Below are 25876 nucleotides of genomic sequence, written 5' to 3'. Positions count from 1 at the left end.
GTTTTTACAAATTAGAATGATATGCCCTTCTAGGAAATGTTGACCGAAGTCCCCTTTTTCTAATCCCTCATTAAATACGCTCGCGAGTATCGGCCCCACAAGTTCAGCATATTTGCTGTAAAAGCCGTAGCCTAACCCGTCGGGTCCAGGCGCACTGCTTTTACGCACGCTTTTTATCGTAGCAACCACATCTTTCGTTCGTAAGTGCAGGCTCTGGCCATCGAAAGGGGCGTCGCAGCCAACTGTTTGTTGGAACTGCTTTGCGAAGTAACGACAGGCCTCATTGGCCATGTCTGTGGCTGCTTCTAGCCTGTCTCCCTCAGATGATATGAGGGAGCTCATTATGCCCGTCGCCCGCCCCGCCGCTTTGGCAAGCAGCTGTCGAGAGCACCACGCCTCTCTTTCAAAGTCGTCTCGCGCGAGGCGGTACCGCAGCCCATCCCAGCGCTCCTCCCAGAGCCGCCGGAGGTGCTCATTCGCCTGCGCTTTGTTCACCCCGGCCAGTGTCGATTCCCCTCTTTCGAGGGCACGGAGATGCCTTTGCAGGCGTTCCGTTTCCTGCCTTTTAATAGCTGCTTTTTCTTTGCCCCATTTCTGGAGGCACCTTTTTATGTGGTTTTTTGCTCTTGCCCACCAGGCAATCCAAGTCTGACTCCCGTGGGGCCGTCCTCGGAGAATGTCGCGCACGTCCTTGTCTATTTCCTGGTGCTCTAGCAGTGCCATATTAATTCTCCAAGGGGCAACCCGGGAGCCGTGGATACCCATTCCACCTAAATTGGCCAGAACTGCCTTGTGGTCTGTAATTCCGATTGTATCAATAACTGCAACGTTGTTTTTCCTTTTGCTTAATGATTCGGTGCAGTAGATACGGTCCAGTCGGTTACCTGCTGTTTTTCTGAAGCAGGTATAACCCCTGTCGCCGTTTGCCGTATGTACCCATAGGTCCTTGAAATTTTTACATTTTAATATGAAATCTAATTCTTTGGCTGCAGCGGCGTTGTTGTGTCTGCCCTTGGAGCAGTCGTTAGCTGTGTCTATCACACAATTAAAATCGCCGGCCATTATCGTGCTTTGGTTGTTTATTAAAAAATTCGGTAGTTCATCTTTGTAAAAACTAAAAGCTGCTTTGGAGTTATTGGGACCATAAACGCTTAGAGCAACTACTTCCTCTCCATTTACCTTCATCACTACCTTGATGATTCTTCCATCAGTGTCTCGTTCCCATTTTACGACTTTGATGGTGTTGCTATTGAGGATGATGATGCCTACACCTCTGGAGTTGTGAGTTCCGAAACTCCAGTAGGATTTAACTCTGAAATTTTTTTCCAAATTAACGATTTCTTCACGTTTAAAAAGGTGGCATTCTTGAATAAATAGGATTGAGACGCCTAAGAAACGGGCCAGATCAATAATTTCGTTTTGTTTAGCTCTATCTCGCATGCCTCTTACGTTAATGGTTAAAATTTTAAGGTCCATGAATGGGTTAATTTGGGGTTAATTTTGTTTTCCTTAAATTAAATTTACCTAGTTTTTTAAAATTACAATCCACTCAAAGGGGTCTTACTGTTTGCTCTTTGTGTCTTTTACCTTTCGCTTTTTTCTCACACTCCGTCTGGGAGTGCTAGGCGGGACAACCTCCTTGTCAGATTCCGCTTGCTCTACCAAGGTTTTGTCACCTTCGTTTTCGGAATCTGTCCAGGTGACCGCCGACTCTGGGGTGGTCTCAACAGTCGTAGTGGACTCAATGTCCGACTCCTCTGTTGATGCCCCCCGATCCTCAACGGTCTCTGGAACTACATTCGTTTCCTCCTCCTGTGGAACGACTGTTTCGTCCTCTTTACTTTCTACAGGGTGTTGTACAACGACCGCTGCTTCCGCCTCAATTCCCTGCTGCGCTCCCGTTTCGTTACGCTCGATTGCTGCCTCTTCTACGTTCCCACTCGTCTCTCCCGTCTTTTCAGACACTTTCCTTGAACCGATTCCGAAGCCAAGCTTGGGAAACCCATTTTTATCAAGCCAAAAGCTTCTTGTAGGGTCATCCTCAGCTTCCCTGGTTACCTGAGCCACCTTTGCACCCCATGCTGTTGGTCCATTACGCCCAACAACCCTGTTTGGTTGCTTTTGCCCACACTCGCAGTCCCCTTCAGTCATCTTCCCACAACCCCTGCATTTGCTGGCTTGGCAGTCCCTTGCCACATGGGATGCCGCTTCGCACCTAACACAACGTTTCTCTACCCCACTGTAGAAACATTCTACCCGAACCTTCCTTACAGTCATGAAGTTCTGCACGGCCGTGTTCATTTCCATCAACACCAGCCGGTTGCCGCTTTCGCAGTCCGCATGTTCGCCCGTCAACATCTCCCGCTTCGTCTTTATCACCTTCCCGTACTGGCTGAGAGCGGCCTCGAGCTCAGTGTCGGGAAAGTCTATCGGGTATCTGTATACCGTCACTCGTTTGACTTTGGAATCAAGCGGCCACAATTCTACATCTTTGCCGCCGATTTTCAATTTTCCCTGTTCCTTCAACAGCCGCGCTCCCTCGAGGTTGTGGCAAACCACTTCATAGAAACCCTTGCCCAGAGCTTGGCCTCCTCGTATGAGCCCAGGTGCCACTACTTTCGCCGCAGCTAATACCTCTTTCAGGAAAGACCCAATTGGGGCCCTCACCTTGAAAGCGAGGGGCCGTTCAACGGCCACCTCGTCCATGACTCTTTGTTTCTGCTCTCCCTTTCTTAACGCTTATAACGCGCGAAATTTATGAGTTAAACTTTCAACTCAAGTATCACCAGGGAGCGAAATGTTTACATTGCAATGGTTAGCAGAAAATGTGTACTACAGCCAATCAGTGAGCGCGTTACTTGGCGGACCTGTGAGAAACGAAGGGTAGCGGCGGACCGATGAGAAACGCCTCTCGGTCGCCCGAATGCTAACCGTTGGAGTCACCCGCACGAGCAATACCGACACACACTGAGTTCTGCCTATGCAACTAGAGAATACGTAAATGAGTGAGAGGGAGAATAAATGAATGCAGATTACATATTCAGGCTGTCTTGCTCTGAATCTTGATTATATAAAAGAAATCAATAAGCAAAAGAGAGTATGCAAAAAACCGCTAAAGTTAGCGAAAGGTGCCGCTAAGGAGCGCAAATTAGACTGATTTGGAAGGGAATTATCCCTAAGGATGAATAGCTCTACGCTACTTGTTTATTACTAGCAGCAAAGCTATCAATTAACGGTTGCTCACCGGGACTCCCTCGAAGAGGAGCACACGGTAAAAGACTTGAGTGCACACGCGCACAGTAACAATAGCCGCGGGTTATCACTGGTTTAACCGGTACTCTTACGAGCAGTCTGCATGGTACGTGCCATTCTAGCCTGTGCTGTAGCCGGGACTCAACGAAACGGTGTGCCGCGACGCTGGGACGACTTCAACTGACGGGCTCCCACGTCCACGGCGCGATTGCTCGCCGCGCCGACCAATCGGGGAGCAGCTCGAGGTCTCCAGAATGCCGGCGGTCGCGGCGCGCGATATGCTGCTCCCGCGACGATCGCTGCCCTTTTTAAATTAATTCTCTGTCATTGTTTCAATTTGCGTAATCTGTCACCGTGTGCGTCTGCCTCTCCTTCCTTCATTTATCTATTGATGCACAGCCATTCTTTTTGCCACGCTTTCAGGCGAATTTTTTAATTTATTTATTTTTATTTTTTTCTTTCAAGTGCAGCACTCTGGTCCTTTGTGGCAACGGCCACAACAGTGCCGACGCTAACGAACGTGAATGAATGAGCGAACGAATGAAAGCATGCATGCATTTCTGACGCGTCGAGACTGCTCGTGGCGTCCGCTGCCCAAAACGGCTCCCTAACGGTGCTCGTACCTTTGCTGCAGCCGGCCAGGCGCTTTATTTTGCACTGTGCGCGTCGGCAAAGGGAAGCAAAAGGTAGCGAGCGAATGCAACACTAACACTGCAAAACCTCTTGTTGGATGTTTTCCATGCTAACGCATAGGCGAGCCTCACGCTCAGGCTTTTGGGTGGCCCTGAAGAGGGCCGTTTTTTGTGTCTGCTGTTTTCGTGGACGCTGGTCTGGATATCCGCGGAGCGAGTCGCTTAGCCACCGAAGCCGTAGAGGGTGCGGCCCTGGCGCTTGAGGGCGTACACGACGTCCATCGCAGTCACCGTCTTGCGCTTGGCGTGCTCGGTGTAAGTCACAGCGTCGCGGATGACGTTCTCCAGGAATACCTTGAGCACTCCGCGGGTCTCCTCGTAGATGGGTCCAGACATGCGCTTCACGCCACCGCGGCGAGCCAGACGGCGGATAGCAGGCTTGGTGATGCCCTGGATGTTGTCCCGAAGAACCTTGCGATGACGCTTGGCTCCTCCTTTGCCGAGACCCTTGCCACCTTTTCCTCTGCCTGACATAGCTGCTACCTCTGCTGGAATGCGAGCGAGCGACTGATCAGTGTTGCCACACCAGTCGGAGGAAAACTACGGAGATCACTTGTTAAAAATTATGGAGATTTCCGTAAAAATCTGTAGATTTTAGTAAAACATACAATTTGCTTAATTAACACCGTTTTTAGGCCAGGATTTAGTGCGTTTCGTGGTCTGACATTTTGTATTTCGCTCTTGGAATCGAATCAACGGAAATATGTGATGGAAAAAGTTATATTTGGGAGCTGCGCAGGATGGATTGACTCTCCCGGGTCCAAATCCTGGTGCCGGCTGTACTGTCTGGGAAGAACCGAGCAACAAGCCGTCAGGCAAATCACTCTGAATTAACACACCACCACCACCTGATTGTCGGTGCCATGGCCGCTGCCAATGCGTCGGCGACTGCGTAAGATCTATATTTGCTTCCAGTGGAGGCATCAAGGATAAGAAAAGATCAAGTATCATCACCAGACAAATCAATACATCAAATGATGATTAGTAACTACATCGTATAATTAAGTGCAAACAGCCTCAGTGCCACGAGTGATACAAAATATCCAATATTATATGCTGACAGTCATATATACCGACACACCAGGCGAAGCAAACATGAAATTAAAAACTCATTGCTTTTTGTTTTTTCACCACAGAGTGGAACATGGTGAATCGGACTTCTCGTCACAACCTTTTTAACGACTGTCCGAAGATATGACAACATAGCGTAAACACAGGCTCGCTGGTGCATGAAATCCACGAAACGAGCCTGAGCATGGTAACGATCTTCGTGTATGTTCGTGTATTTCATTCTCAGATTTGTTGTCATCAAGGAGTCAAAAATCTGTAGATTTCAAAAATAATCTGTAGATCTGTAGATTTTGCCGGAAATCTGTAGATTTCCGTATAAATCTGTAGATGTGGCAACACTGCGACTGATGCTTGCATACGGCGCTCGCACTCCGGCCACGACGGAGGCGCCTCTCTGGCCAGTGGGGAGGCAGCTCGCGCGTCCCGCAAAATGCTGCGCCAGCGGGCGTCAGCGGAATGCCCGTGTCGTCTGCTGCATGTACTCGCGTACTCCGCTGGCGCAGCGGTAACGCGTGCGCTTGGAGACTGGGAGGTCCGTGGTTCGAATCCGCGGGCCGGCTGTGCCGTCTGGGGTTTTTCCTGGGTTTCCCTTAGATGTGTAATAGGCGTATGCCGGCACAGTTCCTCTGAAGTCGGCCCATGGAGGCAGCTATCCTCCCCCCGAGCGGATTCCGCTCGGTCTTCCACTTCACCCTTTCCTCTCTTCCTCTCCACCACCTTTCCCCTCCCGAGAAACATGCCGCCTAATCAGGCAGGCAGACCTCTCGGGTTCCTCCCAACGACACTCTTCCTCCTCCTCCTCCATGTACTCGCGTTTACTGTTGTGTCTGTTTAATTAATTTATTTATTTATTTATTAGTTACTACGAGGACGGTTATCTAGCTAGATATATGCATGTGTGTCCCTTTAAACCCTTACTGAGTCCCTTACCTACTCATCCCGTTCTGGTCATTATTATCATTCCTTTGGTTAGCGCCAATTTGACATCTTCCACGCTTTCGCCTCTGCGCTAAGCCGTCGCGCTCTCGCCGTCTTTCCCACGCTCCTCACTACCTGCTCCAATAGTTTGTTTGTTTATTTTTCCCTCCGTCGCACTACCTCCGAAAGCCGCAATGTCGTACAGCCGCGTTCTCCAAAAATTGGAGTCCACGCCGCCTCTACAAGCGATTCCCGCTACGCGCCGCTTCTCTCTTTCTTGCTATCGTCGTTGTTAGTATTCTCGTCACCATCATGACAGCGGTTATCATTGCACGTAACCATGCAGTAGCCCCACAAACGAGGCGCGAGCTGCTCCGTTTATCTCGCCGCCGAAATACCAACGTAATCGCGCGCAGGGACAACCAAATGCGCAAGGTGTTGGTTCGTGTACCGTGGCTGGCTAACCTTTTCACTGGCATCCCTCCTTGTTCAACAAAAGGGCGTTCAACTGCGCTTCGTCCACGAGCGCACGATACAATTCGTGCAGTTAAACATGCTCTCTCGCCAACGTACCATGCTGAATACGCCGGTTCTCGTCCGATCACCGAAGCTAAGCAGCATTGGGCCCGGTCAGTAGTTGGGAGGGAGACCACCTGGGAACACCGAGTGCTGATGGCATCCTTTTCTTTTTTTCTTTTTTTCCTAGTCATTCACTGTGTCCGCATGATTTTTCGCTGCCTGCAACTGTGCCTCCTGTTATTCTTTCTGTTCCTTTAATTTCCACTTTTGTTTTCGCACTCCGCGCGTCAGTGGCGCGAGCGCAACGGTTGCAGTTTCGTGCGCAGTGTGTTTTGGGTATTTATTTATTTATTTGTTGGTTGGTTGGTTGGTTGGTTGTTTTCGGTTTTTTTTTCTCTATCACTCCTGCTTGTCTGCTAATTTATTTATGTCGCTCCCTCTTTATTATTCTGCCGTGGCGTCGCACCACACAAAACGGGGCCCACGAAAGAAAAGAGAGCACACCAGTAAATAAATACGTACATACATACGTACGTAAGTAAACAAATAAAGAAAAGCAAAGAATCAGGCGCGCAGACAGACAGACACACACATAAGAGCTTTTGGGTTTTTTCTACATGTCACGCAAGAACGCTCCGCCCCTGCGGAAAGCATTTGGGGTGGCCCTGAAAAGGGCCTTTGGTTGTTCTGTGTGGTGGTCGAACCGCAGCTTACTTGGAGCTCGTGTACTTGGTGACGGCCTTGGTACCTTCGGACACGGCGTGCTTGGCCAGCTCGCCGGGCAGCAGCAGGCGCACGGCGGTCTGTATCTCCCAACTGGTGATGGGAGATACCCGCTTGTTGTAGTGCGCCAGGCGTGAGGACTCGGCAGCGATGCGCTCGAAGGTGTCGTTCACGAAGCTGTTCATGATGGACATGGCCTTGCTGGAAACGCCCGTGTCCGGATGTACCTGCTTCAGGACTTTGTAGATGTAGATGCTGAAGCTCTCCTTCCTCCTGCGCTTCTTCTTCTTGTCCGTGGCACGGACGTTCTTCTGCGCCTTGCCGGCATTCTTGTTTGTTTGTTTGTTTGTTTATGAGGAAAAGAGAGGTTGGCCATGCTCAGCAGGCCTGCTACTCTTATCGGGAGGGGGGGATCGGGAGGAGTGAGTTAGGAGAGGGAAAGGGGGAGTGTGTGTATGTTATCTAGAATGCAGGAGGAAGGAGAGGGAATGTAATGATCATGATATTGCTCTGTGGAGTGTATAGAAGAGCCCGGGGCTCATTCCCACTTGATTCAGTTGTTTTTCCTTTAAAGTTCATGTAGGTTGCATGTATTGATATAATCTAGTAAAAGCTTGCAAGCAGTGTGGCAATCATCTGTTGAGGGCCATGAGCCCAGGATTTTTCGAAGGGTTAACCTTCCTGTATGGAGCTTTTGGAGTCCCTTCTCAAGAGTGTTTCTTTGGGAGGTGTATTTTTTGCAATGCAGAAGGATGTGTGCCTCGTCCTCCGGTGAATTGCACGTGTCACAGTGTGGAAATGAAACTATTTTGAACTTGTACTTTAGTGCTTTCGTGTATGCGGCTCCGAGCCTGAGTCGGTGGAGGAGGGACTCCTGGTTCCTATTTAAAGCCCAAGGTACAATGAATTTCACGTCCCGGTCAAGGTACCTGAGGCGGTTGTTTCTCCATTGTGGGTTTTTGTAGGCCTGTTCCATTTGGTCTTGGACAATTTTTTGGATGGTGGCTGAGATGTCTGATTTGGTATGCGGGATTGGAGTTTTTGTTTCAATTGAGTGTGCTTGATTTGGAGCTTTGTCTGCTTGTTCATTTCCAGGAATCAGGCAGTGCCCTGGTATCCATTGAAGACGGATTGTGTGGCCTGCATATATGAGGTGCGTATGCTCTGTATGTATTTGCTTAACTATTTGCGTGCACTGAGCCTCATGTAGTGAGGTGACCGAGTCAATCGCGGCTGTCGAGTCAGTAAGAATCGCCCATGGGTCTGGTTGTTCCTGTTCCTTTATGTATTTGAGGGCCTGGAGGATGGCACGTAATTCAGCCGATGTAGATGAGGTTCTATGACTTAGGTTGTGTGCAATGTTTACTTCATTTGAGGGATCATAGACTGCTGAGGTAGATCCTTGTGATGTAGTGGAACCATCCGTATATATGACATGATGGTTTTCCTTCAGTTTATCAATGACCTCAAGTGCAAGCTGTTTGGCTATGGGCGTTGGAAAGTCTGCTTTTTGTGCAGGCCAGGTATTGTAGTACAAGCTTGAGGGACGGTTTGTCTCCATGGTGGCATAGTGTCTCGAACTGGAGTTTTATAATCAGGAGGTATGTATGGGGTGTATTTCAGAATGGCCCTGCTCATTTGTGACCCCATCCTCTTTGTCCCTAGACTTGCCAAATGGTGCTTCACATGCCTGCTCTGGTGTCTGAGGTGAATTTTCATAATGTCTCAGTCTATCATGGTGGGGATGTGGACTTCACATGCCTCTTCGATGAGAGCGGAATGCCCAGTTGTATGTGGGACTCCGAGAACAATTCGGATCCCAGCAGCCTGTATTTGTGACAGGATTGTCATGTTCGTTGGAGCAACACTTCTTAGTAGAGGGAGACTATACTGGAGGTTTGCAAGTATGAGGGCGTTGTATGCCTGTTTGATGATTGTTTTGTGTGGTCCCCACGAGGGCCCAGCAATGATCCTAAGTATATTTAGGTACCCTGCAGTTTTGCGTCTGATGGCATTTATTTCATGCTTCCAGCAAAGGTTTCTATCCATTGCTATGCCCAGGAACTTGTGCTTGTTCTTCATGGATATTTGTGCATTATTTACAGTGACAGGATATTTGTGGAACTGCCTTTGTGTGAATGGAAGGAGCGCTGTTTTTTCGGCTGATACTAGCATGCCACGTTCCCCTAGGTATTGCTCTGCAGTGCTGACTGCCGCTTGTAGGCGGGCCGTCAGGGTCAGGCGTTGTGTGTGAGCACTCCATACGCAAATGTCGTCGGCAAACATGGCGATGCTTATGTCTTTTTTTCAGCCGTGCCGACAACGATAGCATGACTACATTAAAAATAACAGGGCTGAGGATACCACCTTGTGGAACCCCAGCAACCACTTTGTGCCTGGAACTTGGGTCATCAGTGGTTTCTATGTAAAGGTACCTATCTGTTTGGTAGCTACCTATGATTTTGTACAGACGACCGGTAACTCCCGTCTGTTGCAGATCGTGTAGAATGGATGTATGGGAAACAGAATCAAAGGCCTTTTTTATATCTAAAAATACAGCAGCGGAAAAACGATTAAATGTATTGTTATGTTCAATGGAGGAGACAAGGTCAACAATGGAATCTATCGTGGAGCGGCCTTTCCTGAACCCTGCCATGCGTTTTGGGTAAATGTAGTTGTTCTCCAGAAACCATTCGAGGCGAGATTTTACCATTTTCTCAAATATTTTGCCAATACAGCTGTTAACAGCAATTGGTCGGAAGGAGTCTAGAGAGGTGGGTGTTTTGCCTGGTTTCAGGATAGGCTTTATTCGTGTTAGTTTCCATTCCTCAGGGATATCACCAGCTTTCCATATGTTGTTGAACATGTGCAGAAGGCAAAGGAGAGTGTCTTCTTCCATGTTTCTGATCATGTCATAGCTGATACCATCGGGACCAGGGGATGAACGTTTGGGGCAAGTATTTATGGCCTTTTTAAGTTCAGATAGAGTGAAGTCGTCATCCATCTCATTATACCATGTGTGTGCTTTTGCAGCGCGTGGGACGACTTGCGGGATTTGTGTGAGAGTGATCGCTGTAATACGGCGGCAGAATTCATCCGCCAGATCTTGGATAGGAGTGTTTGTGGCAAGTGAGAGGCTGACAAAAGGGGGAGTTTGCTCTGAGCCCGTAAGCGTCTGACGGACATGGTTGAATAGTTACAAACAGATTACCTTTTTTGTAGCCCATCACACAAGCTGCGCCACCTTTTTTCTGAAAGTTTCTTTAGGAGTCTTCTGATTTTTGCTTGAATTCTGTTTGATTCACGTACATGATTTAGGTTTTTCGTTCTCCTTGCCAGCCTCTCAGCTCGCCGTCTTATCGCGCGCAATCGTTCATATTCCCCATTTATGTACGGGACGCTGGCAGGGATTATGAATTTCTCAGTGTGTTTTTTATGGCAGTTCTTAAGGTGCTCTGTGAGGGCTGCAATTTTAGTATTGCTGTCTATTTGGTTGCACGTGTCAGCCCGAAAGCGTCCCCAGTTTACTTTTTTGACCTCATGTTTTTTTTGCGTTTTTGAGAGTGATTTTTCATTTTCAACAGGAGTGGAATGTGATCCCTCCTCACTCATGGAGACGCTTTCACTGACGAGATCACTGACGACACGAGACTGACGAGATCACTCATGGAATGTGATATGTGGGGGCACCGTCATTTGTGATACAGAGGTTTAACTCATCCAAGAGTTTTTCCAAGTCTGCCCCCCGTTTGTCAGTCTTTTTTGACCCCCAGATCTTATTATGGGCATTAAAATCCCCACACACTATATAGGGTGGTTGGAGCTTTTTGATTTCTGTGATTATGAATTCAACATCAATGGGTGTGGTGGGCTGCAAGTACACACTGACAATGGAAAGATCAGTTTTGTGGAGGCGAATCCTGCAGGCACACAGCTCACAGATATCAGTGTTGGCTATATTCATAGCCGTCTGAGGAATGTTATCTCAAATCAGCAAAGCAGCCCTGCTGGGAGGAGTTGGCCTTGCTGATTCATACAGGAGATAGTGGGGCAATGTGAATGATGAAGGGAACATCCCTTCGGATATGCGAAGAAGAGGAAATTCATGGCGAGAAACAAATTGTGAAAAGTCTGCGACTTTGCCCGTGATCCAATGCGAGTTCCATTGGAATATGGTAGTGTTGGAATACCGTTTGACACTGTGTGGGGTTGCTGCTATAGTTTGGTTGCTAGCCATGGTGGTTGGAGGAGAGCATTTGCAAGAGTTGGGTCTCCAGGGCCAGCGCTTGCTGTACCTCTAGTACATTACGAGCAGTTGGAATGGCAGCAATGATTGCCTTGAGCGCCATGAAGATGAAAGGAATTATTTGTAGCACCAGTTGGGCAACTTCAGGAGAGCTCGAGGTGGGTGGGGGAGGAGGGGGCTTTGGACGATCTGCTTGAGCGCTCTGAGTGGGCGGCTTCTCCCATGCATTTGGGGTGGAAGTTGAGGGCTCTGTTGTTCTTACTACCTCCTTCTTCTTCCACGGCGCGTTTTGGGGTCGCTGCGGAAGTGGAGGGAAGGCAACGCCAATTCTCTTTGGGATGGCGGGCGACTTCACCATTGTGGGGTTTATTGGCCCACACTTGAGAGGCTTTTCATCACAGCATTCTGTTTTGACGGCAGCAATAGCGGCTACACGACGAAGGCAGCGGCCGTAAGTGGCAGGGTGAGGTCCCCCACAGTTTGCGCATTTGGCCTCGTTGCGCGAGTGACACTGCTTGTATGAGTGCGAGCCCGCACAGACTTTGCAACGACTTTGCCCACGGCAGTGTTCGGCAGATTCCCGATCTTTTGGCACTTGAAACACCGCGTGGGAGTGAAAAACTCTGTGACTGGGTACTTATTGAACCCCAAGGTCACTTCCTCTGGCATGGGGATGTCTGACTTAAACGTCACGATGACGCTATGTGAGGGGCGAGGGTGATAATCACCGGTATCATCCCTCTGGTATGCTCGCTGCCTGCGTACTTCTACGGCGCCAACAGGTCTTAGGTATTCGAGCAACTGCTCATCACTATATGGAGTACGAATACCCGAGATTTTGCCGACGTTGCGCGCATATGACTCGGGTATACGCGTCGTGATAGCAATGTTGGCCAGACATGTCAGATTGAGAAGTGCTTTCGCAGCTGCCAGAGAACCCACAGTCACTGTTAGGCTACCAGTGTTTGCAATTCTGTGGTTGCGGATTCGCACTTGTGTAGCAGAGAGCACCTCTGAAGCTATCTCGTTTGGATTTACAGCTAGGAAGCTGTCTTCTTTCTTTACTGGCGTGAGGATGACGGGGATGCCCGCTTTCCTCGATTTTTTATGAACCACCGTGATAAACGGGGTGGTGTCATCATCGTGTTCATTTTCGGACTCCATTGTCTCGTGATTCGGCACAATGCTTACTTTGTCAGAGTCGTAGCGACGTCTTTTCTGCGAAGAGAGCATTTCTCCTTCCTGATTTGATGGGGGATTTACCCTCCTGGGTGTCGTCCATTGTCTTCGGCTACTTGAAAGCCTAAACCCAGGACACATTACTGCATACTGTTGTTCACAGCGATGCTCACAGTAGCACTGAAAAGTGCTGTTTATTCCAAAGCACTGCTCTCGACGACGCGCGGGTGCACGTTCAACTCGCTGAACGCTGGTTCACACTATCCCTTCTTGACCGCTTTGACGAAAATTGGGTGTATCGAGTTCTGTGCAGGACCAACTCCACATGGGAGAAGATCCATAACCCTCTACAGATCCGCTAAGCTAAGCTAAGCATTTACATCGCCTTTGTCTATCCTTACGTTATGGGTGCACAGATTAATACCCCACTTGCTCTCCGGAAATACTTCCGAGGCAGTTGCTTTCGGCTTTTATGCCGCCACTTCCGCATTCAGCGTAACTAAGCAAACATTGCCGCCTTGTAACATCATGTAATAACCCAGTTATCCTGAAATATTTTTTTACAAATTTTTGCATTCATTGGACTAAATCTTAAAGAAAGGAGTGTGACCCAATTTATTTTTTTCCGTTTTCCAGATTGCTCTAAATCTTTCAGAACCCCATTTAAAGAATTCCCTCCCAAGCCATATCCTAATACAAAAATTGATTTTCCTAGTTACTATTAACTCCTGGCTTCCCGACCTATGGAAATGAAATCTTCTCTGACATCTGGCGTACCATATTTGGTATACCGTTTCTGTCAGTACCAACCAATACAGTTTTTTATCCCTATTTCTCAGCTGAGGCAGCTCCAGGTTTATCAAGTCCTTTTTGGTTAACTGAGGTAGATTGAAAGCTGTCCGAATTTTCCCCCATAAGAGTCTGGGTAGCTTGCATTCGAGGAAGCAGTGTTCTAGCGTTTCTGTTTTCCCACACTCAGCACACCTATCGTTATCGCTTACATGCCTTCTTTCCAGGAAAGATCCAACGGGTACTATTCTGTGAGCTATTTTCCACAGTAAGGTTTTCCGTTTTCCTTCTATCCATTCGCTGTTCAAGCGTATCCATAAACCGCTGTTGCTGTTGTTAATTGTTCCACCTGTTTCTTTATTCAAGAGTTTATTGTATATGTCTTTAGCTGACATACTCATACGTCGCCAGTTATTTTTAAATTTCGAACAGCTTGTAGGACATCGTTGTATTGTCTTGGTTTGTCTGTTGCCGATGGTCCGTTCAAGTTTGTGCGTTCTCCAGTTATAGTTTTTGCTTCGACAGCAAGCCAAAATTCTGCCAAATATTTTGTTAATCCTTCCTCTGTATCCTGTTTACTGTGACCTGCACCTTTAGAGCTGTAGCATAATTTATTATGTCACGTATTCCCCATCCTCCGTCTTGTTTGGCATTTTTAAGGACACTCTGCGAAGCAAATTGTGTTTTTTCATTCCACGCAAACTGGAAAAACATCTTTTCCAGTCCCCGTGCAATGTCCTTTGTTGGTTGTTCAATTGCTGCTAGGTACCACAACTTGCTGTGTACTAATACATTAATCAAATGTGCTCTCACTGAGAGCGGGGCTTCCAAGGCTGAGTATTCTTTTAAGATTTCTTTGACTTCAGTGATTTTTTCAACCCAACTGCTTCTGCTGACGCCGTTTGCGTTGTATTTAATTCCCAGAATTTTTACTTCATTTTTAATCGAAATTCCAATCTTAACTCTTGGTTTGAGACCTCCAATGTACATCAGAGCGCTTTTGTTTTTGTTTATTTCTGCTCCAGATTTAATACTATACTCATGCATACTGTTTAATATTCCTTGTACTGATTTTTCGTCTGGAACCAGCACAGTCAAGTCATCTGCATAGGCTAAAATTGCCTTTTCCTTCCCCCCTCTAGGTAGTGGAAATACCTTTATTGCACCATTGCTCTTTAACATTTTGATTAATCTTTCAAAGCCCAAAACATAAAGAAAGGGTGACGGAGGACGCCCCTGTCTTACTCCATTAGTAATTTTAAAGGACTCATTACAGGGTCGGCCGTTCACTAGGACAGTGCTGGTACTTCCCTTGTATAGACCAATTACCATATTTATAAATTCTTGACTCACGCCTACATTTGCCAATTCGCTAAAAATGAAATCCGATCTTATTTTATCAAAAGCTTTCCTCTGATCGATGGTGGCTACGATCCCCTCTATTCTCCTCTGACCTGACCATAACAATGTGTCCCTGATGGCAGCAGTCTGTAGGAAGATATTTCTTCCCTGAACACCTCCACACTGGGCTTTGGAAACCATGGAGTTCATCAATGGAACTAAGCGGTCTGCCAGAATTTTTGCAATGATTTTGTAGTCAGCGTTTAGGAGCGTTATGGGTCTCCAAGCATTAATCTCTTCCCTTCTTGATTCTTCCTTACAAAGGAGAACCACATAGCCCTCATTGAGGGAGCCAAGAGAGCCCCCACTCTCTAAAGCCCTGTTGAAAACTTTAACTAGATGCGGCCCAATTAGTGACCAGTATTTCCGATAGAAGGCCATCGGTAAGCCGTCTGGGCCAGGGGAGGAGGTTTGTTTCATCCCAAGTACGGCTTTGAGAGCCTCCTGGACGGTTGCCGGGGAGTTTTTTCCTCCGGCCGGGGTGGCGGGCGCCGTCCTCGTACTGAGCGTAAATATCGCTGTAGAAAGTAGTGATAACCTGCTCGATTTCATCGGTATTTGTTACCCTTTGGCCGTTGTCGTCGTACAGAGCTTCGATTGGGCTTTGCGTTTGGTTCAGGAATGCTTTTATAAGCTCCCTGGAGCACCATGTTTCCATTTTGTGCTGCTTGGTCTGAGTGCGCATTTGCATGGGGAGCCAGCTCTGTTCCCTTAGGGCTTGGAATTCGTTTTTGAGGGCTTTTATTTGCACCTTATAGTCGTCAGCAGCAGTGTCATTTTCTAATGTACGAATCTTGGACTCTATGGCCCCCACTCTCCTTCTCTCCTCCTCAACTCTCTGCCTTCCCTCTGTTTTCAGTAGGTTCTTTAGGGACTTCTTCACGCCCTCCCACCAGCCCACACTGTGGTCACATGTTTGGGCCGCATCACCAAGAAGTTCTTTCATCTTGAAATCTATTTCTTTTATTTCTAATAAATCATTGTTTAAACGCCATAGTCTCCCGTGGAACCCAATCAACGGGACATTGTTGAATTTCACTTCCACTGCCATGTGGTCAGAAACTGCGGTTGTGTCAATTGTTTTGGTTTTGACAGCACTCTGAGTCCATCTTCCTCTTGCATAGACTCTATCTAGTCTGCTGGCGTTAGTGCCACTAAAATGGGTGAAGCCCTGTTCATTTCCGTTGTTTTGACGCCACAAGTCTACAAAAGAAACGTCTCTGATTAGCTTCCTAAATTCTTCACTTCCCTGTTTATTCTTATGATGTCCCATTAATGTATCTAGGTTGTCATTTAATACACAGTTAAAATCCCCCCATTATTATGTTGGTTGCACCCGCTAAATAATAGTCTACTCCTCTAAAAAATTCTGCGGATTCCTTCCTGTCGATGGGAGTGTATACGCTTATTATTCGTACTGTGCTGCTTTCACACGACAAGTCGACTGCTACAACCCTTGCATCTGTGTCTCTTTTGCTATTTATTACTTTACTGGTCAAGTGTGGCATAATGATTATGCCTACTCCTCCCCAGTTCTTTTTCCCAAAGCTCCAAAATGATCGCACCCCAAAATCCCTGTCTATTTGATTCACTTCTTTACGTTTTGTTATGTGTGATTCTTGTAAAAGGATGATTGCAACCCCCCGATTATTCTAATGACTTCGTTCCTTGTCAATTTATTTTTAAAACCCCTTACATTTAATGTTAATAGCTTAAGATTCATGTTGGTGAGTTTTGGTGCTTTGGGATCCTGTTTTAGGTTTCGCCTCTTTCGAGCGCATGCGCAGGGAAGCTTAACGCTTATTCTTTTTCCTTCTCAAACGGCGCGGTGTTGGTTCACCCGCTGCCTTCCGGTTCTATCTACTGGTCCACTTTCCACATCGCTGTGGACCTCGACGCTTTCCTGTACCAATCCCTTTTCATTTTCATCGTCTAATTCTGTGCCCAGCGATGTGGTGCTAGCGCTAGAGCTCTCAGTAAATGTGCTCCCAGTGAAGGAGCCCAGGCTGCTCCTGGATTCGTTCCCTCGCGTTTCTTCCGGTTCCTCCTGTGTTTCAGGCACTGTGTTTACGTCCTGAATAACTTCTGGTGACCCAGCCACTATCTCGCGTGGCTCTGTTGCTTTCTCAACAGCTTCCTCAGTTTCTACTGCCTTTTCTATCTCCTGTACTGTATCTCCCACTTCTATTTCCCTTCCAATTCTGGAAGTTGAGGTACTTCGTTTACCCTCTTGTCCTTTTGTCCTTCCTTTTCTTTTTCCACTCCTGCTGCCGGGAGTGGAGGAAATTCTTCCTCATCTAACACTTCCTCGCGTTGGTTTGGCCACTGGCCGTAATCCAGCTCAGCCCATGCAGAGCTTCGCGGTTCCCATGCCGCTTCCTCCTTTTCTTTGCATTCACCGTCGCAAAAAGCGGTTACAGCTTTTGCATTTCTGCACCTCACAATCTCTAGCAATGTCGCCGCCTGCGTTACATCTTGCGCAACTCCTTGCCACTCCCACGTAATAACACTCCACTTTCATTCCTTTGATGAAGGTGAAGCTGGGCAGTGGGGTGTCCATTTCCATTAAGACTTTTCGTGTGCCTGTTTCCAGGCCACTATGTTCACCTCCGTAGAATTCCCTCTCTACTTTCAATACTTTGCCGTATTTTTCGAGAGCTCTCTGCATGTCCGTATATGCGTACTCTGCAGGGTAACGAAACACAGTGATCATCTTTACCCTCCTTCCAAGTGAGCGTAGCTCCACTTTTGTTTCACCGATCATTACTGATCCGGCCGCTTTGGCCATCCGAACGCCTTCCATATCATGGAAGGTGACATCGTAATACCCGCCCTTTAATGGGCACACCGTCTTTACCTTCTTAGGAAAAGACTTCTTTACCGCCGCTGCGAGTTCAAGGCTAGCGGTGCCTCTCGGCATGCGCACCCTGAACGTCAACGGCAAATCGAGCGGTTCTTTTCCCTCCATCGCCTTCTGGCGTTTCTTTACACTTATTTTTACAAAGCTACTTACAAAGCTCACTGTGCCAGTGACAACTCTTGTGCCGTAAAGCAATTGGAAACAGCTGCACACCGCTATGCCGCGAAAAAGAACATTACCACTACTGAAGCGCGAAAGATTCCCATGCCGTCTCCTCTGGCCTGTGCTCTGATATTAGGTCAGCCCTCCCTCTGCTACCCGCACTGCTACAGCCCCGCCATCTGGTCTCAAATCAGATCTAAAATACCTACAGCTATGTGCCAAGCGACGTAAGGCTCCAACGGGACCTCAGAAGATCTCACTCCCAATACCACCGCACCATCTACCGAAGAATTTCGGCAGTTTTACGCCGATATGCGAACTCTCTTTATCGCTCTCAATGGAGAAACTTCACCGCGTCTCTTACCCTGCACACCCCTGGGAGTAAAATCTGGGCAGTGGCTAAATCCCTTATGGGGACAAGTAGACCACTCTCTCCTTTCCCCTCCCTGGCACTAGCCCGTGGCACTACCACCAGAGAGCTGGCCGAAAACTTCGCTGATTTCTTCAGCACGGGCAGGGATGTACCCTCCCCCCCACCTCTCCCCCACAGCCATGGAGTTCTGGATGACCGTTTCACCTTCTCTGAGCTTCGTTATGCACTGAACTCTCTGAAATCGAAATCATCTCCAGGTCACGATGGCATCTCCAATCAAGCCTTGCCTAACCTGCCTGACGCTTGCCTCAGCCGACTCCTATCATTTGTCAACCATCACTGGTGTCTTGGCTCTTGTCCGCCTGCTTGTAAGCTATCTGTAGTAGTCCCCATCCTTAAAATAGGCAAGCCAGCTGCGGAACTGTCTTCATACAGACCAGTTTCCCTTATCTCATGCGTCGCAAAGCTTGTAGAACGCCTCCTACACAGACGGCTCACCTGGTTTCTCGAGACCAATTCAGCACTCCCACACTGCATGACGGGCTTCCGTCGTCATCTCAGCTGTCAAGACTCAATCCTAGACCTTGTGTCAAGTGCTGACGAGGCACTTCGATCTAAACAGAGGACTGCTGCTGTCTTTTTTTATATTAAGGCAGCCTTTGACAGTGTTCCCATTGAGGCAGCTATGCGCACTCTTATCCAGCTCGGCATCGAAGGCACTGCAGCGTCTTTTATCCAGGACTTCCTGTCAGATCGCTCCTTGCAAGTTCGTCTCGGACACTCATACAGCTCGTCACGAAGACAAAGCCTTGGCCTACCTCAAGAACCCCAATCCCTTCGCCTCACTAGCACTTGCCCGTGGCTCCTCCCTCCCAGAGCTAGCAGAAAACTTCGCCGACAAATTTCACAACACAACAGGCACACCTGCTAAGTCCACCACCCTCTCTTCCAACTGCTCTCAAGACCAGCCATTCTCCCCACACGAACTACAACAAGCCATTCGCCGCCTGAAGACTAAGTCAGCTCCAGGGCTGGATGGGATCTGGAATCAGGCTCTTCGAAACCTCGCAACCGAGGCTTTCTCCAGACTCCTGCGCTACATCAACGAACACTGGAACGTTGCCATGCCCCCACCCGCTTGGCGGGAAAGTGTCCTCGTCCCCCTCCTCAAGCGCGGCAAACCTACCGCCGATCTGAACTCTTACCGGCCCATTTCGCTCACCTCCTGCCTGGCCAAAGTCGTAGAGAGGATGATCCACGCTCGTATCACTTGGACCCTGGACCAAAAGTCCTACCTGCCCACCTGTATGACTGGCATCAGGCGTAACCTAAGCGCCCAAGATTCCATCCTCAACTTCATCTCTGATGTTGAGGATACACTCAAGAGCGGCAAGAGAACAGCTGATGTCTTCATAGACATAAAAGCCGCCTTTGATAATGTCGCCGTCCCTGTGATTATGGAGGCTCTCCAGGCTGCTGACGTTGGTGGCAAGACAGCCACCTTCATCCATGGCCTGCTGTGTAACCGCTCTTTGAAAGTACGCCTTGGAACTACTCTCAGCACTCCTAGAGACCAGAATATTGCCACCCCCCACCCCCCAGGGCAGCGTATTAAGCCCGCTACTCTTGAACCTTGCCATGGCCACTCTTCCAGCTCACCTGCACAACACCAATAAAGACATTAAGCTGTCTTTAAACGCCGACGACATATGCCTCTGGATCCGCGGCAAGACACCGGGAACTCACAGAAACGCCATACAGGAAGCTGTTAGTGCCACAGCGGACTTTCTATGCAGCAAAGGCCTCACCATATCTGGGGACAAAACCAAGATAATGTTACTCGGACCCGGCCCAAGCGGGTCACACCTGTGTGTGTGTGTGTGTGTGTGTGTAATTAAAGGTTTTATGGCGCAAGGGCAGTTTGGTCACACCTAGCCCCTGTAACCGTCGATGGAAACACCATTGAAAGGGTCAAAGAGCACGACTTCCTGGGTATCACCATAGACAGACGACTGTCATGGGCGCCTCACGCGAAGCGACTTAGAGCAAGATGCATTCCTTCCAGCAACCTCATCAGACGCCTTGGCAGCTCCCAATCCGGTTGGCCCCAGAGGACAGCTCTTAACATATTCAACGCAACCACAGCGGCGAAGATACTCTACGGACTACCATACACCTGCCCCAGCGCTTCAGCACTCGAGTCCCTGGAAAAGCTGTACAGAAGTGGACTGCGTCACGCCATCGGAGTACCCTCTGCAGCACGAAGCGAAGCCGTCCACGCTGAGACTTCCACACTACCTCTCCTCCTACGCTGCGCTGTCCAGACTCCACAGATCTAGCGCTGGCACATCGCTCATTAGCCGCCTCAGAGAACGCAACCACAGTCGCTTTTCGGCCACACTGCTCACTTTCTCCGAGCTTGTTCCATCCACCCCCTCAATCCCAAACAAGAGCCCACCCTGGCAACTCAGCCTACTGAGCATCCAGCCTAACATCAAAGGAATTTCCTGCAAACAAAACGTTCCGGATATAGTTGCGCAAGTACTTACTGCAGACTGCATACAAACAAGCTACCCAGGCCACACGGAAGTCTACACCGACGCATCCATCAATGGGAACCTTAACACGAGTAGCATCGCCGTCTACATCCCTTCCCGTCAACTTAAACTCGATGACTGTTTCAGTGGTCCTACCTCCTCCACTGATGCCGAACTCCTGGCTATCTGTAAAGCCACCAAAGTCATCAGCCAACTAGACGTCACAAATGCAGTAATCCTTACCGAATCCAAAGGTGCCCTCTACAGAATCCAGCCCCTTTACGACTCCTGCCCCATCGCCTCCCAAGCCCGGAACAACATACAAGCCCTCAGCAACAGGGGTCAAATGGGTGCCCTCTCATAAAGGTATATCCGGAAACGAGACCGCCGATGAACTATGCAACAGAGGTACACGCTTGCCTCTAACTGCCGCAGCCCTCTCTACCAATGCCACCGTCAGAAAAGGCATTCACAAACACCTCTGGCAGCTGCACCCAGATAAGCCTACTGCCATGGGACAGCACCTCCACCATGTGCCACAGCGGGTCTATCCCGTCAAGACGCAGCCCTGCTATTCTGTTTGCGCAGGCTACCACACTCACAAAGCCACTGCCTCTACAGCCCCCGCCCTGCTGCACCAGCATCCACGCACTAGCCCTGCCAGTTGACCTTCCCGCCTTTCCCACTTCTCTACATGCTAAAACCTCTTTCACTTTCACGCCCTCATCACCCACCCCTCTTCACAACGAGCGAAACCTGCCATCCCCTGGATAGGCTGACCTCGCCCGCTTCACTACGTCACTCCACTCCACTCCACGCAAAATGCTGGCAAGCCTTGCTTCCGTCGTCACCTCAGCAGTCAAGACTCAATCCTAGACTTTGTGCCAAGTGCTGACGAAGCACTTCGATCTAAACAGAGGACTGCTGCTGTCTTTTTTTATATTAAGGCAGCCTTTGACAGTGTTCCCATTGAGGCAGTTATGCGCACTCTTATCCAGCTTGGCATGGAGGGCCCTGCAACGTCCTTTATCCAGGATTTCCTGTCAGGTCGCTCCTTGCAAGTTCGTCTCGGACACTCATACAGCTCGTCACGAAGACAAAGCATTGGCCTGCCTCAAGGGAGTGTTTTAAGCCTGCCCATTTTCAATATAGTGATAGCTGGACTACCTTATGCTCTCCCTGCTGTCTCTCCCCCTCCTCAATGCTGAATATATGCAGATGACATCTGCATATGGGCTAGTCAGAAGCACCAACCCAACCTACGCAAATCCATTCAAGCTGGAATCAACTCTGCTGCTGTCGTCCAGGACCTTGGCCTCACCATGTCCCCAGAAAAATCTAGGCTGATGCTCATCGGTCCTGGAGCCACCTGGAAGCACTCCCGCCATGTCACCTTAAATGCTCACCTCTAGAAACCGTGAGATCCCACGCCTTCCTGGGCATCACTCTGGACTCCAGACTATCCAGGTACCTTTCATCAGAGAATGCAAGAAGCGCTGTCTCACCTTCTCTAACCTGGTCAGACGTCTCAGCAGCTTCTCCTCCGCATGCCCTCCGCGTACCCTAGCCGCTATCCACAACGCCACCACAGTAGCCAAACTACCGTACGCTCTGCCTTTCACATCTCCCTCCAAGTCCTCCTTCAAGTATCTCGAACAGATAAACCGCAAGGGGCTTCGCCAAGCCTTTGGACTTCCTCCATCCTCTAGCTCCGAGACCCTCTACGCCGAGTCAGCTTCCCTCCCTCTCGGGCTGCGAGTCACTCAGCTCCTCCTCAACCAGCTGGTGAGGCTCAACCTCACCCCAGCCGGCAGAGCACTCATTCTCAAACTTGAGCAACGACCGCCTAGTAGTTTACACTGCACTCTCCACACCCTCCAAGGGCTCAACTCCTCCCATCCTAAACTCCCAAGCTTGCACCCTCCCTGGACTCTGCACGCATTCCTGGTCTGTCCAGTAAACGGCGGACCCCAGATATAGTTGCCAGATCCCTTGCCACCGAGCGCATTATGAATTGTCATCAAGAGGTCATCCAAGTCTACACTGACGCTTCTCTGGACCCAGTTAGTGGAATTAGCGCCATAGCGATCCACATACCCTGCCGCAACCTATCAGAAGCTCGTCCTCTTGTAGGAGCTCACTCCTCCACCGAGGCAGAATTGCATGCTATCTACATTGCTCTCCAAGCTATAGAGGATTCAGATATCCAAACAGCCGTTATCCTATCTGCAGTTGTCTGTCTGCTTTTCACACGCATTCTCTACCTCTCGGCAGCAAAAACCGTGGTATCCATCCGTAGTATCCGTCGGTTTGCATTTCGCACATGAACACCTGCATTAATCCGATTAATCTCTGGACGAGGAATCTTCTGCTGCTGCGAAGACACTTTCCAGCACGCTCACGCACGAACCACAGTTCTGTGTGAGCGACAGTTCTCTAATGCGGAATTCCAGCGCACTCATGTTCAAGAGGCTCGACATTCTCGACGTAGAAAGTGGTCACAAATGCCCACTGCCATTTTCGCTTTCACCGGATTAGCGCCCGGAAGTGCGTGAATTACATGCGTCCTCGACAGATGGCGCGGGGTCACGCAATTGTTGACAGACTGCCCGGTTTGCTACTAGGTCCTTGGACATGCAATTATGGAAAATTCTAGTACAAAAAAACTGCAGCGATTTCAGCGGAGTTCTTTGATACTTGAACTTTTGAAGGTTCAAGCTTTTCGCTGGACATAAAGTTTCGATAGGTTTATATTCACTTTTGGGTCCCCTGCGTTGAGCAGGGTAATTGACCTCCATGCCTCCACACATTCCTTCCATTTTTACAATTTTTTACAAATTTTTACAAATCAGAATTATATGTCCCCTTACAAACTTTTCACTAAAATATCCCCTGCTCAGACCTTCATTGAACACATTGGCCAGTACCAGCCCCAAAACCTGCTAAGGCCGTCTGGCCCAGGAGCCTTTCTGTTCTTTATCTTTTTCATTGCTCTGTGCACCTCGTCTACTGTTTTGCTTATTTTGGACGGGTGTCCCACCTGCAGGGTGTCTGGGTTACCATCGTACTGCCCCTGCAGGTACTCCCTAACCACTTCCACCATGTCTTCGGCTTTGTAAAGCCGCTTTCCCTGTTTATCGACCAGAACCTCCATAGCCTGTCTTACTTTCGAACGCTCATTGAACAGGAGCTCCCTCGAGCACCAAGACTCGTTCGCAAATGCTTCCCGTGCTTGACGGTAACGCATTCTTTCCCACCTCTCCTCCCAGACAAGTCTGAGGTGGGCTTCGGCGCACTCTTTCGTGACGCTGGCCATTGTTGACGTGCCTCTTTTCAGAGCTCTGAGGTGCTTTTGTATTTTGCAAACTTCTCGCCTTTTTTCATATGTCATTTGTCTGCCACATCTTTGCAGGTATTGCGTTATTTTTCCTTTTCGTTCCTCCCACCAGGCAAGCAATCCGGTGCCGTTTCGGGGTCTGCACTGTGGAATGTCTTTAACCTCCGCGTCTACCTGCTTATTTTCCAGTAGCTTACAATTAATTTTCCACAGAGGCCTTTGTGGTCCAGAGCAGCCTACCCCGCTTAACGAGACAACGACTCCTTTGTGGTCGGTAATACCAGTTGTATCTATTACTGAGATATTCTTCTTTTTCTTGGCCATTTCCTCTGTTGCATAAATCAGGGTGTTGGAGCGAACCGAAAACCAGAACCGGAAACCGAAAAAAAACGCTATTTTGGTGCGAACCGGAGCGGAATCGAAACCGTATACGTTTTTTTTCGCTCAGGAGGGAAACCGAAAAATTTATTGAACGGTCTTCGGTCCAAGAAAAAGCTTCGCCGGTTTGGACTACGAATGAGCGAATGAAACTGACGTCGTGTGTTCTGAACTCATGTCACGGATACTTTACGAGGGTTACGGTTACGGTGGAATGTATGTCGGTATACTATGACCCCTTGGTAACGTTTTATCGTTCGCGCGCATATACTTACAGGTACATGTGACCGGTTGTGACTCTCTACCAATGTGCCGTAGTGTTCGCTTTAATTTCATCCGCCCAAACCCTCCTGAACTAAACACGACCCAAGGGGGCTGCGTAACGGCTTCTCTATCGCTAATGTCGCGCAACGCGTCTCTTGTTTTAGAACAGCGAAGTTGAATATATTTACGTAGCCGCGAGGGCAAGCGCGTACGAAGTGGTGCTTCTTTTGTGGACAGGACACGAAGAAAAGAAAACGGAGCCATCGAGCGCGTTTGTAAGTGAATGTGTTCATCGATTTGCGTCGTACTCGTGCGGTGGTGCTTGCTGGCTAAGAAGCAGCAACAGGTATTCGGATGAGACGCGATCGCACCAATCCAGCAAGAAAGTACTTTACGTATGACATCACGACAAACAAGTCCGTCTGTATCATGGGCTTCAAGAAAGGGGAAAGCCTATTTGAACAGACAGTCACCTACAGGAACCAGGAGCTAACAATTTCACAGCTGCCTATTAATATTAAACACCATGTGTGCGGAATAAACGGGTTTACATTTTGCAACATTGATTTTTTCTGGGAATGAATATGCCCACCAGAAGGGGAACCGGTTCAAAACGCAGATGCTGCAAAACGCAGAACGCAGATGCTGATTGTTTGTGGCTAAAGTTTACGCATATTGTGAATGAATGCATTGACAAGTTCGTGCCAACTAAGGTTAAGAAGGTAAAAACAGCAAATCCCTGGGTTACGCGAGAACTTATTCATTTAAAAAGAAAGATCAAGAGGTTGCGGCTTAATAAACGTCTGAATTCAACGGAGAACATAAGAAGCCTGGTCTCAGAATTTAGAACTAAAATGCGACAAGCTAAATACGATTTTCATAATGTAACTTTGCATAAATTTATGAAGGAGAATCCACCCAAGTTTTGGCGTCACATTTCCCCTGCAAATAAGGCGATCGACAACCTTGTGGTCGACGGAAAAGTTGTTGGTAATGGTAGGGAAATGGCTGAGGCGTTTAATGGTTATTTCTCCACGATGTTCACATTAGAAAACGGTATACTCCCTCATTATCCGCCGTCGCATCTATCTGGAATTCCAGACTTGGAAGTAAGTGAAGAGGGTATATTAAACCTTTTACTCCGACTTGATGTAAAAAAGGCCACCGGACCAGAT

General features: G+C 48.6%; 2 protein-coding genes and 1 pseudogene across 2 annotated transcripts; 1 reads left to right on the top strand and 2 right to left on the bottom strand.

Annotated features, from left to right (window-relative positions):
* Nucleotides 1–4066: 4066 nt before the first annotated feature.
* On the bottom strand, nt 4067–4418 carry LOC135378782 (histone H4-like). Its single transcript, XM_064611866.1, has one exon. The coding sequence runs from the start codon at nt 4416–4418 to the stop codon at nt 4107–4109; it is 312 nt and encodes a 103-aa protein (XP_064467936.1). The 3' UTR covers nt 4067–4106.
* Nucleotides 4419–6496: 2078 nt separating this feature from the next.
* Nucleotides 6497–6611, top strand: LOC135379946 (5S ribosomal RNA; annotated as a pseudogene).
* Nucleotides 6612–7064: 453 nt separating this feature from the next.
* LOC135378783 (histone H2B-like) lies at nt 7065–7519 on the bottom strand (the record flags this gene model as incomplete). Its single annotated transcript, XM_064611867.1, has 1 exon — nt 7065–7519. A coding segment is annotated over one exon (357 nt), but the record flags the coding sequence as incomplete, so codon positions are not given.
* Between the last annotated feature and the right edge of the window lie 18357 nt (nt 7520–25876).

This window comes from Ornithodoros turicata, chromosome 1, assembly GCF_037126465.1.
Source record: "Ornithodoros turicata isolate Travis chromosome 1, ASM3712646v1, whole genome shotgun sequence".
Classification (NCBI taxonomy): Eukaryota; Metazoa; Arthropoda; class Arachnida; order Ixodida; family Argasidae; genus Ornithodoros; species Ornithodoros turicata.
This window is presented reverse-complemented; position numbering and strand designations above follow the sequence as displayed.